The sequence below is a fragment of the Struthio camelus genome, chromosome W, assembly GCF_040807025.1.
Source record: "Struthio camelus isolate bStrCam1 chromosome W, bStrCam1.hap1, whole genome shotgun sequence".
Classification (NCBI taxonomy): domain Eukaryota; kingdom Metazoa; phylum Chordata; class Aves; order Struthioniformes; family Struthionidae; genus Struthio; species Struthio camelus.
In genome coordinates, this window is record NC_090981.1 from 7,846,328 (window position 1) to 7,861,477 (window position 15,150).

Here is a 15,150-nt window from a genome sequence, read left to right on the forward strand (position 1 = left end):
GCTTTAGATTAGAGCTGACTGTTTAAAGGTGCTCACTATCAGAGCAGCTAAGGAGATAGCATTACATACTTCTGCTGTTCCACCAAAGTAGATGGCATATAAGCTAGAGTACAATCAAAAATAGAAGTTAAAACATGAAGTAGGTAACGTTAAAAACAAACTGCAGATAAAGGCATTAAAAATGCAGGTGTATGGGATATGTATCAGAATGGATAACTAAAATCGCCTTTTTATAGAGAACCACAAAACAGTGAAGTGGTGGAATATCCAAATGCCTAACATGCGTACCCAGTTCTTCCCTTTGTACATTTAGCTTGTCATTCTTGCTAAGATTTGCATATTTTGCTGGTGTTTGAAATATTAACCTAGCAAGGCTTAACAATTTTTTGCAGCTTCTAGAAAACAATAATGCCCTGAATCCTGAAACTCTTGGCAAACACAAAGTATTTCACACCTATAGTATTTACTGAAACCTTTGCAGTAAATACAAAGAAATGATCAATTATAATCAAAGCTTTTGCCGTAATACCCTACTACATTCTCCTGTGATGTTCTACTTCCTCTGGAATGACTTTTTTTTTTTTTTTTGACTGACATGCAGATTTCAACCAGTCAATGTTTTTCCAAGGCTGAAATAAAACTTGCAGTTACAGGGCAGGTTCTTTTTATAAATTACTCTGCGTTTGTGCCTAGATAAAAAACAAAACAAAACAAAGCAAACCAACCAGAGCAACAACAATTAATTTAATGGCTTTTTATTAAATATCATTAAAAAGAACTGTTACCTTGCAAGGATGAGGATCAACACCATAAGTTTCCAAAGAATGTGCTTTCAGGAGCAAGTTAAATTCAGCAACAGCTGGGCTCTGACCTCTGAAATTACACAAGAAACAACAGTTTGACATCAAGAAGAAAACAGGAGAAAAGGGCTTTTTATTGGAAAGTTTAAATCCTTAAAAAAAGAGGAAAGAAAAATTCTACTGAAATATGAACAATTTCAACCAGGTTCTATTTATAATATAAAGATAGGAAACTTTTCATGTGATTTCTGTTGCTGAATTGTCCAATGCCTGATCTTCTCAGGTAAGTTCTGGTGTTTTTTGCTTGTTTCCAGGGTACCAGCAGTTAACCAGAGTTATCCAATATCCTGCAAATATTTGTTATCTTTTGATGCACATGCAAGTCAGCCTGAATACAAAATAAACCTCTGCATCTTTTTTCCACAAACCCTTGCTCCCAAATGCATTTAAAAGGATTGTCCGGATTAACAAACATTCCTTCCAGCTCAGGGTATAAACAAAGCAATCATATTACACTGTCTACTGATATGCATGCCTAATTATAGCAGTACCTGTTACCATCATGATAGCTTAGAATCTGTCAGCATTTCCATTATATGCCCCTATTTTTAGGGTGTCTATAATCAACCATGAACATACACTGAAGCCTGAAACATGGCACGCAAGCCTTGAGTTCTGGAGGAAAATTTTATTACTTCATTTTAGCTCCTCTAACTCCTGCTTCTACAACAAGCCCTAACAGAGATTTGAAATCCCAATTTGTCAATGAAATGTACTGAGTATTATTTTATTTAGATACTTGCATGACTATGGTATGTGATTCTGACAGAAATACTGCTTTGCAACAACGAGCAGCGCTTAGGACCTTTAGAAAGCCAGGCCTCATAAAGGCTTCTCATACAAGTCATCCAGAAAATGAGGCATACACAAATCTTCAAGGAACACAGGAACAGTCATACTAAGTCAAACCCCTGCATTTCAGGGTCCAGTCTCACTCAGGAACGGGAATTCAAAGATAGCTCTGTGCACCCAGGTAGAATAATTGCCCTGCAGTAGAGTCTCTGCTGTTCTTTAATAGCTAGAAACCATCAAACATGGACATATGAGGTTGAGTATCCTCCCCAAAGTTCAGTTTAACTCTAAAGATGATGTCTAGCATACTTGCACATGTCAAATCCTATTTTGAAACCTACCAAACTGATGCCCTGTGGCAATATCAGTAACAATAACCTTTTCTGTCACAAGGTTTTAATTCATGCTTATTTGTACTCCACTGCCTCCCAGTCAGTCCCATGATACTACTTTGGCTTTCTCCATAAGGCTTTTGGTCCTCCTTGTTACTATACTATTTGCATTTTATTTCAGACCGCATTGTTGTTGTTGTTGTTTAGCTTTTAAAGAAAAAACAAACAAGATCAGAGAAGAGGAAGTGCCCTTCTTTCTCCTTCCCTTTTTGGTCTCTGTTTCTCACCATTTTCCAGTGGAGAAGAAAAGGTAACAAGTGAAAAATCAAAAATTATAAACATGCATTTATATAGCTAAATATTGAAGGAGAAGATAGCATGAGAGTTGCAAACAAAACAAAATTCTTTACTTTTTTTTCCCAATCAAAGCTTTTTGATGGCTCTACTAAACTGTTTTTCTCCCCCCTCAACACTAATACACCACAAAAGTAAGCTGTGATAGATTGTAAATGAGCCTTAGGAATGCTACAAGTTTGTTTCATGTACCTACCAACTGCACAGGATAGAAGTAATTAACCAAATTAACCTAAATTACTTAGACTGCTTATGTTGCATAAAGAAAAGCCAAACAAAAATAAGGTTTGATTGCTTAATAGGAATTGGCCCCTTACAGAAAACCAACATCATAAAATGCATTGATTTCCTAACCCTCTTTGCTGGTAGAAAGAAAAGTAATCAGTCTTCTAGTCTGAAAGGACTGAAAAGTGACAGATAGTTTGGAATAATGTGATTTGGCAGTTTTGTTTGGTTGGTTTGGGCATTTCCAAAAAGGAAAGACACTATTAAATTGCAATTATTATTAAAGTAAGGAAACATTAAAAAATGACTAACATGCTCTCCTCATGTGCTCTCCTCATGTAAAACCTCTGACACTATGTGGTCTTTGTGCATATCAAGCTGAATGAACTGTGATACTTGAAAATAAAACAGAATACATGGACATTTTTGATCTTACTGGATTGCAGGCAAATTGAAATGGCTACTGTGTAAAGCCTTAAATGAGTGCAAAGCAGAAGACTCTTTTTAAAATCAAGTGCAATATCAAATGAAAAAATTCTGATTCATCCCTTATCAAGGGAATAATATCCAAGCCCTGATGATATGCTTTTCATCTCCAACTTAGTAATGAAATTTTCCTTACTAAATAAAAAGGTATCTACAGTAAATCCTATCACCAAAGGAAAGTCAACATTTTATACCAATCACTGATTTAACATTAGATACTCCTTTAATCAGCTTTGTTAAAAAGCCTTTAAAAGTTTCTACTTGCAACAGCCTTACACATAAATATGCAGAGTTTCCTCACCTGTGCAAACGTTTCCACTAATGCCCCTTACAGTGGAAAAACAAGGAACATTGTTAGACAACGCATCTTTGCTATTTTGTAATTCGAGTCTCTCAGGAAAGTCAGGTCAGCATGTACAGTAGCTCCAGCTGACCTTACGTGATTGCCCAACTTATTCAGCATGTATTCAGCATTATATTGACGATGTAGTCCCTTTCCAGATGTTGCAACCATTCTAGTACCCAGGCCCAGAGTGCCAAAGGTTTTGAACAGTGCCCTACTGAATAGGACCAATAACATATTATGTAGAAAAGTTTCTGTATACCACACAAATAATAAAATATGATTATTTGTGAAATAAGAGCTCCATAGCTATTAGCTGTGACTTAATCATTCACCCTAGGATTCTATCAATCTAAATATTCCTAATAAAATTTTAATGAAAAAATACTTTAACAGAAGAGTGAGAAATCTGCACCATGTTCTATTTTTTCCATTAGGATCATGACAAATACACACTAGAGGATATACAAGCTCTGTTTATTCCCCAAAGGGCCTCCAACTCTGAAGCTTTTCAGAGGCCAGGAAGCTCAGTGGGGAATAGTTTCCAGGATGTGCCACAGAAATGATCTGCTTGTTTTGCTAGCTCCTCGCACCAATTCACTCTAGAATTTTTCTCCCCTTCATTCCTCCCATTTGAGGTATATATCTGTCACTGAAATTAGTCAAAGTCAAGAAGGAGATGTCATGGGATTATTGAGCCTTAATTCCTTTAAAAGAATAGAAAAGTTTATATAGCATTAACAACAAACCAAAACACATTCTCAATGTAATTCTCTGTAGCTGGCTTCCTGAATGACCCTGGTCAAGTCACTTCATTTACCTTGTCTTACTGATTTATGAAGTATTGAGACCTGCTAATAAAAAGCATAATTATTGCTCATCCTTTGCCTCATCTCTATGGCACACAAAGTTACCTGCTACAGAATACAATACCACTACATTTCCTTAGCATGCCCCATCATTTTCTCCTCAATCTTGCCTGTGAGGGGGAAGGATGGGAGGAGGAGTAGACGGATTTTCCAAGTTAACAACTGGCTGCGCTGCTGGTGTTGGCAACTGGGCTTTGGTTTCTATGACCATGGGACCCTGTTTGAAGATCGACAGCTGATGGAGAGAGATGGGATCCACCTCACCAAGCAGGGCATGTGTGTCTTTGCCAACAGGCTGGCCAGCCTGGTAAGGAGGGCTTTAAACTAGGCAAGATGGGGGAAGGGGAGTGGCATAGAGACAGGGTAGTCAGTAAAACACCATTCTAGTCAGGATGCCTCCAGCAGGTGCACGCAGCTGGTGAAGTGTGCATGGGACATGGCTATGGAGGATCCTCTTGCAGCCCTCCTGGGAAACCTGCATGCTCGGATGCCTCTCTGAAGTGCCTGTACACCAATGCACACGGCATGGGGAATAAGCAGGAAGAACTAGAGATCTGTGTGCAGTCGCAGGGCCGTGATCTCGTTGCAGTTACAGAGACATGGTGGGATAGCTCACACGACTGGAATGCTGTCAGGGATGGATACATAGTCTTTAGGAAGGACAAGCCAGGAAGGGGAGGAGGGGGAGTTGCCTTTTATGTGAGGGAGCAATTGGAATGTATGGAGCTCTGCCTGGGGGTGGATGAAGAGCAAGTTGAGAGCCTATGGGTAAGGATTAAAGGGCAGGCTAACATGGGTGACATGGTTGTGGGGGTTTACTGCAGGCCACCTGATCAGGAAGAGGAAGTAGATGAGGCCTTCTACAGACAGCTGGAAGTAGCCTCATGATCACAGGCCCTGGTTCTCATGGGGGACTTCAACCACCCTGACATCTGCTGGAGGAACAACACAGCTAGGCACAAACAGTCCAGGAGGTTCCTGCAGAGCATTGAGGATAACTTCCTGACACAGGTGGTGGAAACATCAACAAGGAGAGGTGTGCTGGTAGACCTCGTGCTAACAAACAAAGAAGGTCTAGTTGGAGATGTGCAGGTTGGGGGCAGCCTTGGCTGCAGTGACCATGAGATGGTGGATGGAGTTCAGGATCCTACGAGGAGGCAGCAGGGCAATAAGTAGGATTGCAACCCTGGACTTCAGGAGAGCAGACTGGCCAAAGTCCAGCAAAGCGGGCAGGAGACCTGCATGGATGAGCAAGGAACTCCTGGCAAAACTCCAACAGAAGAAGGAAGTCTACAGAATGTGGAAAAGGGGACAGGCCCCTTGGGAGGAATATAGGGAGGCTGTCAGAGTGTGCAGGGATGCGACAAGGAAGGCCCATTCAGAATTAAACCTGGCAAGGGATGTCAAGGACAGCAAGAAGGGCTTCTTCAAATACATCAATAGCAAAAGGAAGACTAGGGAAAACGTGGGCCCGCTGCTGAATGGGGTGGGTGCCCTGATGACGAAGGATACAGAGAAGGCAGAGTTGCTGAATGCATTCTCTGCTTCAGCCTTTACTGCTAAGGCCAGTCCTCAGGAATTCCAGGCCCTGGGGACAAGAGAGGAAGGCTGGAGAAAGGCTGACTCTCCCTTGGTCGAGGAGGATCAGGTTAGAGATCTGTTGTCCAAACTTGACATCCACAAGTCCATGGGCCCTGATGGGATGCACCCACGAGTGCTCAGGGAGCTGGTGGATGTTATTGCTAGGCCACTCTCCATCACCTTTGAAAGGTCCTGGAGATCAGGAGAGGTGCCTGAGGACTGGGAGAAAGCCAAGGTCACTCCAGCCTTCAAAAAGGGCAAGAAGGAGGAGCCAGGAAGCTACAGGCCTGTCAGCCTCACCTCCATCCCCAGGAAGGTGATGGAACAGCTCCTCCTGGAGGTCCTCACTAAGCATGTGGAGGACAGGAAGGTGATCAGGAGTAATCAGCATGGATTCACCAAGGGGAAATCATGCTTGACCAACCTGATAGCCTTCCATGATGGAAGGACTGGCTGGGTAGATGAGGGCAGAGCAGTGGATGTTGTCTCCCTGGACTTCAGCAAGGCTTTTGACACTGTCTCCCATCACATCCTCCTAGGCAAGCTCAGGAAGTGTGGGCTGGAGGAGTGGACAGTGAGGTGGATTGAGACCTGGCTGGATGGCAGAGCTCAGAGGGTTGTGGTCAGTGGTGCGGAGTCTAGTTGGAGGCCTGTGGCTAGTGGTGTCCCCCAGGGGTCAGTCCTGGGTCCAGTCTTGTTCAATGTATTCATCGATGACCTGGATGAAGGGACAGAGTGCCCCCTCAGCAAGTTTGCTGGTGATACTAAACTGGGAGGAGTGGCTGACACACCAGAAGACTGTGCTGCCATTCAGAGGGACCTGGACAGGCTGGAGAGCTGGGCGGAGAGGAACCTCCTGCAGTTCAACCAAGGCAAGTGCAGGGTCCTGCGCCTAGGCAGGAATAACCCCAGGCACCAGTACAGGCTGGGGGCTGACCTGCTGGAAAGCAGCTCTGCAGAGAAGGACCTGGGAGTCCTGGTGGACAACAGGTTGACCATGAGCCAGCAGTGTGCCCTTGGGGCCAAGAAGGCCAAGGGTATCCTGGGCTGCATTAGGCAGAGTGTTGCCAGCAGGTCGAGGGAGGTGATCCTGCCCCTCTACTCAGCCTTGGTGAGGCCTCACCTGGAGTCCTGTGTCCAGTGCTGGGCTCCCCAGTACAAGAGAGACATGGCACTCCTGGAGAGAGTCCAGCGGAGGGCTACAAAGATGATGAGGGGACTGGAGCACCTCTCCTATGAAGAAAGGCTGAGGGAGCTGGGCCTGTTCAGCCTGGAGAAGAGAAGACTGAGGGGGGATCTGATCAGTGTGTCCAAGTATCTGAAGGGAGGGTGTCAAGAGGATGGGGCCAGACTCTTCTCAGTGGTGCCCAGGGACAGGAAAAGAGGCAATGGGCACAAACTGAAACACAGGCAATTCCGTCTGAACATGAGGAGAAACTTCTTTACTGTGAGGGTGACAGAGCACTGGCACAGGTTGCCCAGAGAGGTTGTGGAGTCTCCTTCGCCTGGACGTGATCCTGGTCAATGTGCTCTAGAGGACCCTGCTTGACAGGGGGTTTGGACTAGATGATCTCCAGAGATCCCTTCCAACCTCAACCATTCTGTGATTCTGGAGTCATTTCTCAGTATTTATGGTCTTGCAGAGTGTTTAAACACAATTAATTCAAAGAATAAATAAGTATGCTCATAATGATGTGACCTTTAGAAACATGATGAAACACTGCCATTCAAACCAGGGAAAAGTACAAGCCATAAAGCTTGAAATAAGGTAGGCCCAATCTCCATCAAATACCCTTTGCCTTTCCCTGCAACTGCAGGCACCCTTCACTGCAGTCTCGAGAGAGACAACAGTGACTATTTGAAGGAGGATATCCCCCTATGAAATATTCTCTTTGTTATATCCCAAATCATGTACGTGGAATCCTTCAGCAGAACAGGAATTCTTTGGGTTTCCTTTAAAGCTTAAAAAGCCAAAAATATGCATAAAGAATTAACAGGTTTAATTACAATATATACAGACCACAGAACCACTTACACCAAATGTTTGGGGTTTTTGTTGTTTATGTAAATCTTTTACGAGTAGTTGAGACTCTAGGAGTTATATGATCATGGTGCTCAAGGTCTTGAGTAATTTTTTTAGTTTTTCCTATAAGCTTGGGAGATTTTGGCAGACAATAAGGCTGTTTTTAGTACAGACTTCATGGTTGTATTTTTAGTTATCAATGAAGGTGCTAAAGAGGACTAATTGGTATTGAAACACAAATGTGTTAATAGTAATAACTCATAAATTCAAAGATAATTTCAAGGAAAAACACTGAATGAAGATATTGGTAACTAAAATGGTGTTTTATTAGCCCTATGGCTCAACCTGTCAGAACAGCAAGGCATTTGGCACGCCTCCTAAGCAATGGCACTGCTTCTCTTCACATGGCCCTGGCCATAGACATCAAGAGAGAGCAAAGGCTTTAAATTGGTCTGCATATGAAAAGAAAGATTAGCATCTGGTAAGGAGCTGAATTCCTGAAATGTTACTGGAACATATAAAACCTAGAAAACTTCAGAACACAATTTGAACTTGTATTACAAAATTGTTTTTTCTCCCAGACAGAATTCTAGGATGATAAAAAACTAAATAATTCCTTTAAAACAATAATCAGCCTCTCTTACCGAATCTACTAAATACTTATTTGTTTAATTTTACACCATGCTAACTGCAATAACATGTGCCACTTACATAACTCCTTCTACCCAGAACATTTCAAATTACTCGTCTCAGCCTGATTCCTGAAGCCACACAGTACCTCCAAAATCTATGCTGAGATACTTGGATTGCAACATCACTTCATGAACTGAGGTAGTGATGCAAAGAGCTTTAGGCCTATACAAGAAACAAAGCACATTTATAGGGCAGATGCCATTTTGATTTCTTTATTATTCTTTTAAAATCTGTTCCCGTGATACTGAGACATCTCCTGAGCTCTGTGTTTGTTAATAGCATAGTAAATTGATCCCTGCTAGTCCAGATATACCTGACCCCTAAAGCACCCCCTCTAAGTAAAGAGACGGGGGGAAAAATAGGTCATTCAGCTGAGGAAGAAATCTCTACCTTCTAGAAACTTGCACAGACATCTGAATTCAGCAATACTTATGCTAAATAGCAGAACCTGAATCCAAACCTCATCATCAGATAGCTAACGACTAGCTTGGAAAACAACTGTATTTGCTGAGCATGATTATGACCACTTTCCAGAAAGAAACAAAAACAGAAAAGCTTTCCTGGGAATACAGAAGCTAAAGAACAATCAAATCAATTTTATGATAAACACAGCTATATTTTTCAATTCAAGTAAATTATCCCTGCTACTGAATAGAACATCCTACTAGGAATTCCTATTAAAAGAAAAATAACATGTATTATCTATTTGCTTGTATTTTCTTTTTACATCAAACAGAGCTTTGGGAGGAGAGAAGGGAAAAGACATCTGTTTTGTCTATACAGTACCTCCCTCTAGACTAGTACTCAAATTGCAATGTCTATAAAAATGCCTGCTCAGGAAAAGTTGCTCCCACCCTATAGCTTCTGGAAATGCTCTCTGTGCTGTGTAAACACCAGTCCAAAGAACAGCTCCATCTTATCATTTTTAGGAAGCACATCCAGAACTACAGGTACAGCTTATTTATTTTAATTGGTTTTAAAAATACTTCTGTACAAAAAAAAATGGCTCAGAAGAACAAACCTTTGAGGAATGCAACACACATTATTCTTCAGGGAAAGGACTACGTGACCAGAAGAGTTCTTTTAGTTCCAATTTTTTAATAAATGTTTCATTCATCTCAGTCAAATCATGACTGCTAAGAGGAATTAAGGAGAGGAAGAAGGATGATATCAAGAAAAAAAAAAGAAAATATAGCAGAACAAAGTATTAATCTATTACAGCAAGTACAATGTCATTTTTAGTATCACACTGCTAAGTTAGAAAGAATTGTAAAATTTTAAAGTTGCAGGCCCAGAGACATGCTTAAACACATATAGGTCTGCTAAGAAGTCTAAATAAGCATCACACTTAAGAAAAATATGCTGAAGTGTGGGAGCCTTCAGGATTTGTTTCAGCATTTGTTCATGCCATGTTGTGGCTTATGAAAATCACTCCAAGTGGGGGAGGTGTTTCTTGCTGAAGAGGTCTATTTGTTTTTACAGAACTCCGCACAAATTGACTCATCTACCTACATCAAACAAAACAGAAGCAGAAGCCCTATTAATCCAAAGCAGAATGGGAATGCATAAAAACACCATATATACTACTGAGTCATTCAAACACATAACCAAGCAATTTTCTTGACCTCATGCAAGGCATTTGTGTTTGCTGCTCCTCTATTACCATTTTGACAACATATAGCACTTTTAAAAAGTATAGTAGAACTACTGGACATGTTGAGCGCAATGACAACAGAAGTGTAAATTCATTTTTAGTGGTCATTTGTGATAACTTTCTGATATTGCTAAAGTAAAAGGCTGGATGCAGTTCTGTTAAATGTAGAAAGAATCTAAATCTTTAACAGGCAAAGGCTTCAATAACCTTAAGCATCATCATCTTTTACAGACAACAGTTCTTTTCAGTCCAAGAGATTCAAACATCCTCCCCAAACAACAAAAAATCTCACAAATTTCTTTTCGGCCACCATACAGTCATCTAAAAAAAACCCGTTTGTTTTAGCAGTTTTCTGATATAAATAAAGTATCCAACCAAATAGTCACTACTTCCAATTCAAGCAAAAAAAAAAAAAACTTATGTTATTTGCTGTTTTAACAAGATTAAGCATAGAAATACTTGAGACCAGTGCAGTTAGGGGGTCTATCTTCTTTCAAAATAAAGATTGCTATTACAATATTTATCACTCAGAGATTCTCTAGCAGTTATTGATCAGGATTAAGTAAAAAGTATCAAAAATGTTGTATGAAAGCACATCAATTGTGATTAACAATTATTCAAAACTTAACCTTTTCAGAGACATTATTTGACAAGATGGCTTTCATTTTTTCATTCAAATACCTTTGGAAAAATATGTTTGCTTCCAACTGCAATTTTCTAATATCAAATACCAATTTTGAGCCTTTCTGTTCACTGTAGCTGGAAGATCTGCTGTGGTGCTAGTGTGACTCATGCCACCAACATAATATTGAAGTTTAAGTACACGTGCTTACATACAGCGGAACGTTGATAACTTAAAAATTACCTATGGTTACTTTTTCTTCAACACTGTTAGCAACAAAGCTTACAGGACATCATGGAGTCTTAACTACCTAACGGGATCAGGGAATAAAATCAACTGCTTTTGTTTTGAATATTTTAAAAACAATCTTAGGAATCTCTTTCTATAAACAAGAATAGATCAGAGAATAAATCCACAGACATCACAGTTCTCAACAAAACATCACTAGCTTGTTAATGAAAACAAAAGACCTCTGACAGAAGTTAAAAATATATATAAAAAAAGCTTACAAACTCAGGAACCACTAAGAGGAGGAAAAGCCAAACTATCAGAGGTGGACAACCTGTGGCTGCTGAAGTGCACAGAGTTTGCATACAGTTCAGCTGCATTTCCCAGGACAGAGCTATAAACATATGGCTACCAGCGGGGCTGTGCCAACATACAGCCTGGTGAATAAATCCAAATGCCTACACTGGGAAACAAATGAGCCAGCACAGGCTGTCAAGGCTGAAATCAAGAGGACATCCAGTACAGCCCCAGGCTGTAATGCAAGTGGGACCCCAAGCAGCTGTTAGTACTATCTGCCTGTGAATTCCTCCTACGTTCCGCGCCCCCCCCCCCCAGCTCACCAAAGTACTTGGTATGCTTTTTAAGAATGAGAGCTGCAAAGGCTTTGACGTGTGGCTCCTCAGGTCTGGAAGTCAGCTCTTCCTGCTGTATCCCAATCCCTGCTCATTTCCAAAATCCCCCTCCTCCTCCTTCATGTAAACCTCAACAGATTCTACATCCTCAGCAAACCAGCTTGAATGTATTCAACTGCATGCAAAAAGTTTGCTTTAATCTTGGATCAAATCATATTAACACCCACAAACATTTTCTAATGGCCCCTGCCAAGTCTTTTAGGACAGCCTCCCAGAATATATATTCTGACAGTAACGTTTGTTGTTATGCTTGCCAATGGCTCCACTGGCAGCTCCATGTCTGCATGAGAGCTGGAGAGCCAGATTAGCACAGACTGGGAAATCCTGTACTCCTGCTGACACCAGAATCTGAGCACCCAAGATAATTGATGGTATTGTGAAAGGAATAAAATAAATGTTAGAGTGATGGAATAAAGGTTCAAAGTGCTCAAATCACCATTGACCAGTCTAAGTGTAGATGATGCAGCAAAGGATACAGATGTTAAATGCCTGTCAAGCCAAGTTTAAACAATACTCCTTGTTTAGCTTGAATAAAACACGAGTTTTAATTTGTTGGTCTGATTTTCAAGAAAATATTACCATTTAGCTTAAAAAGGTTGAATCTGGCAAGGGATGTGAAGGGCAACAAGGTCTTCTACAAGTACATAAGCAGCAAAAGGAAGGCTAGGGAAAAAGTGGGCCTGCTGTTAAATGGGGCAAGGGACCTGGTGACAAAGGATGGGGAAAAGCCCAAGCAAGGTACTCAATGCCTTCTTCACCTTGGTCTTCACTGGTAGGATTTGCTTTCTGGAATCTCAGGCCCCTGAGACCAGAGGAGAAATGTGGAGCAATGAAGATTTACCCTCAGTGGAGGAGGATCATGTTAAAGAATATTTAAACAAACTGGACATACACAAGTCCATGAAACCTCACAGGATGCACCTGGGGGTGCATCCTGGGGGATTTTTGTCTTGGAAAAGGGAGAAAGGAGTATGAATGCACTAAAAAATCTGAGATATCTTACTATTCTGTCATCTAAAGCAAATCCCACAATTGTAATAACATAGAAGTCAATTTGGAACTAGTACTGACACATGCAGGTATGTATGAACTCTACCCATTTGTAAGAGGAGCCATAAAATCAAACAGGAAGAGCTAGAACCAAAATTAGGCCAACGACAAACGTAGGTTGCTCAAACAAACAATACTAATTCTGTCACGGAAAAAATACATCTATTTAGGGAACATCTGAAAGAAAAAAAATCCCTGATGCATTAAAAAAAAAAAGCCCTCAAATCCCAAAGAGATGAAGATCATCTGACTGATCACATAAAAAAGCAGTAATCCTAGCAATCCCTGCTGTTACGCTTGAAGAATTTTCTCGCTCAACTTCCTTTTTCCTTTTCCTCCATGTAGATGATTTCATGGTTCTGCTTAACCTCATTTGATGTGTTATTTCTTTTATTTTTCCAGATCTATACAGTATTCTTCACCATATTTTTGTTAAACTGGTGGCTTTTAGGCACCAGAAATAAACATGAGCTATGGTTTTACATACTGAGCACCTTGCAGCGTATTAAATATCTTCAATACTGTTAAAATATGTGAGAATTGAACATGTGGTTCCATGTACTTTTTGCTTGGAAGTCAAGCAAAATAAGTTCTTTTTTAACTTGGATCATTTCGCTGATGTGATTTACAATGCAGCCTTACAAGTATTTGTACTAGTCCAACTAAAAGGGATAAAGGACATGCAAATGAACAACCTGGGGAGGGACGTTATCATTACAGAATCACAGAATGGTTTAGGTTGGAAGGGACCTCTGGAGATCATCTAGTCCAACCCCCCTGCACAAGCAGGGTCCTCTAGAGCATATTTCCCAGGATCACATCCAGACGGGTTTTGAATATCTCCAGGGAAGGAGACTCCACTACCTCTCTGGGCAACCTGTGCCAGGGCTCTGTCACCCTCACAGGAAAGAAGTTTTTTCTCAGGTTCAGATGGAACTCCCTGTGTTTCAGTTTGTGCCTGTTGCCTCTTGTCCTGTCCCTGGGCACCACTGAGAAGAGGCTGGCCCCATCCTCTTGACACCCTCCCTTCAGATACTTGAACACACTGATCAGATCCCCTCTCAGTCTTCTCTTCTCCAGGCTGAACAGGCCCAGCTCCCTCAGCCTTTCTTCATAGGAGAGGTGCTCCAGTCCCCTCATCATCTTTGTAGCCCTCCACTGGACTCTCTCCAGGAGTGCCATGTCTCTCTTGTACTGGGGAGCCCAGCACTGGACACAGGACTCCAGGTGAGGCCTCACCAAGGCTGAGTAGAGGGGCAGGATCACCTCCCTCGACCTGCTGGCAACACTCTGCCTAATGCAGCCCAGGATACCCTTGGCCCTCCTGGCCACAAGGGCACACTGCTGGCTCATGGTCAACCTGTTGTCCACCAGGACTCCCAGGTCCTTCTCTGCAGAGCTGCTTTCCAGCACGTCAACCTCCAGCCTGTACTGGTGCATGGGGTTATTCCTCCCCAGGTGCAGGACCCTGCACTTGCCTTGGTTGAACTTCATGAGGTTCCTCTCCGCCCAGCTCTCCAGCCTGTCCAGGTCCCTCTGAATGGCAGCACAGTCTTCTGGTGTGTCAGCCACTCCTCCCAGTTTAGTATCACCAGCAAACTTGCTGAGGGGGCACTCTGTCCCTTCATCCAGGTCATCGATGAATACATTGAACAAGACTGGACCCAGGACTGACCCCTGGGGGACACCACTAGCTACAGGCCTCCAACTTGACTCTGCGCCACTGACCACAACCCTCTGAGCTCTGCCATCCAGCCAGGTCTCAATCCACCTCACTGTCCACTCCTCCAGCCCACACTTCCTGAGCTTGCCTAGGAGGATGTGATGGGAGACAGTGTCAAAAGCCTTGCTGAAGTCCAGGGAGACAACATCCACTGCTCTGCCCTCATCTCCCCAGCCAGTCATTCCATCATGGAAGGCTATCAGGTTGGTCAAGCATGATTTCCCCTTGGTGAATCCATGCTGACTACTCCTGATCACCTTCTTGTCCTCCAGATGCTTAGTGATGACCTCCAGGAGGAGCTGTTCCATCACCTTCCCAGGGAGGGAGGTGAGGCTGACAGGCCTGTAGTTCCCTGGCTCCTCCTTCTTGCCCTTTTTGAAGGCTGGAGTGACCTTGGCTTTCTCCCAGTCCTCAGGTACCTCTCCTGATCTCCAGGACCTTTCAAAGGTGATGGAGAGTGGCCTAGCAATAACATCCACCAGCTCCCTGAGCACTCGTGGGTGCATCCCATCAGGGCCCATGGACTTGTGGATGTCAAGTTTGGACAACAGATCTCTAACCTGATCCTCCTCGACCAAGGGAGAGTCAGCCTTTCTCCAGCCTTCCTCTCTTGTCCCCAGGGC

General features: G+C 42.4%; 1 protein-coding gene across 11 annotated transcripts in view; it reads right to left on the reverse strand.

Moving 5' to 3' along the window:
- Nucleotides 1–15,150, reverse strand: part of LOC104150098 (FERM domain-containing protein 3) — a 172,808-nt gene that overhangs the window by 36,758 nt on the left and 120,900 nt on the right. For all 11 annotated transcript variants that reach the window (XM_068926266.1, XM_068926259.1, XM_068926260.1 and 8 more), the window contains one exon: nucleotides 786–873. In XM_068926266.1, the coding sequence (XP_068782367.1) occupies nucleotides 786–873 (88 nt within the window). The remainder of the gene's footprint in view (nucleotides 1–785; nucleotides 874–15,150) is intronic.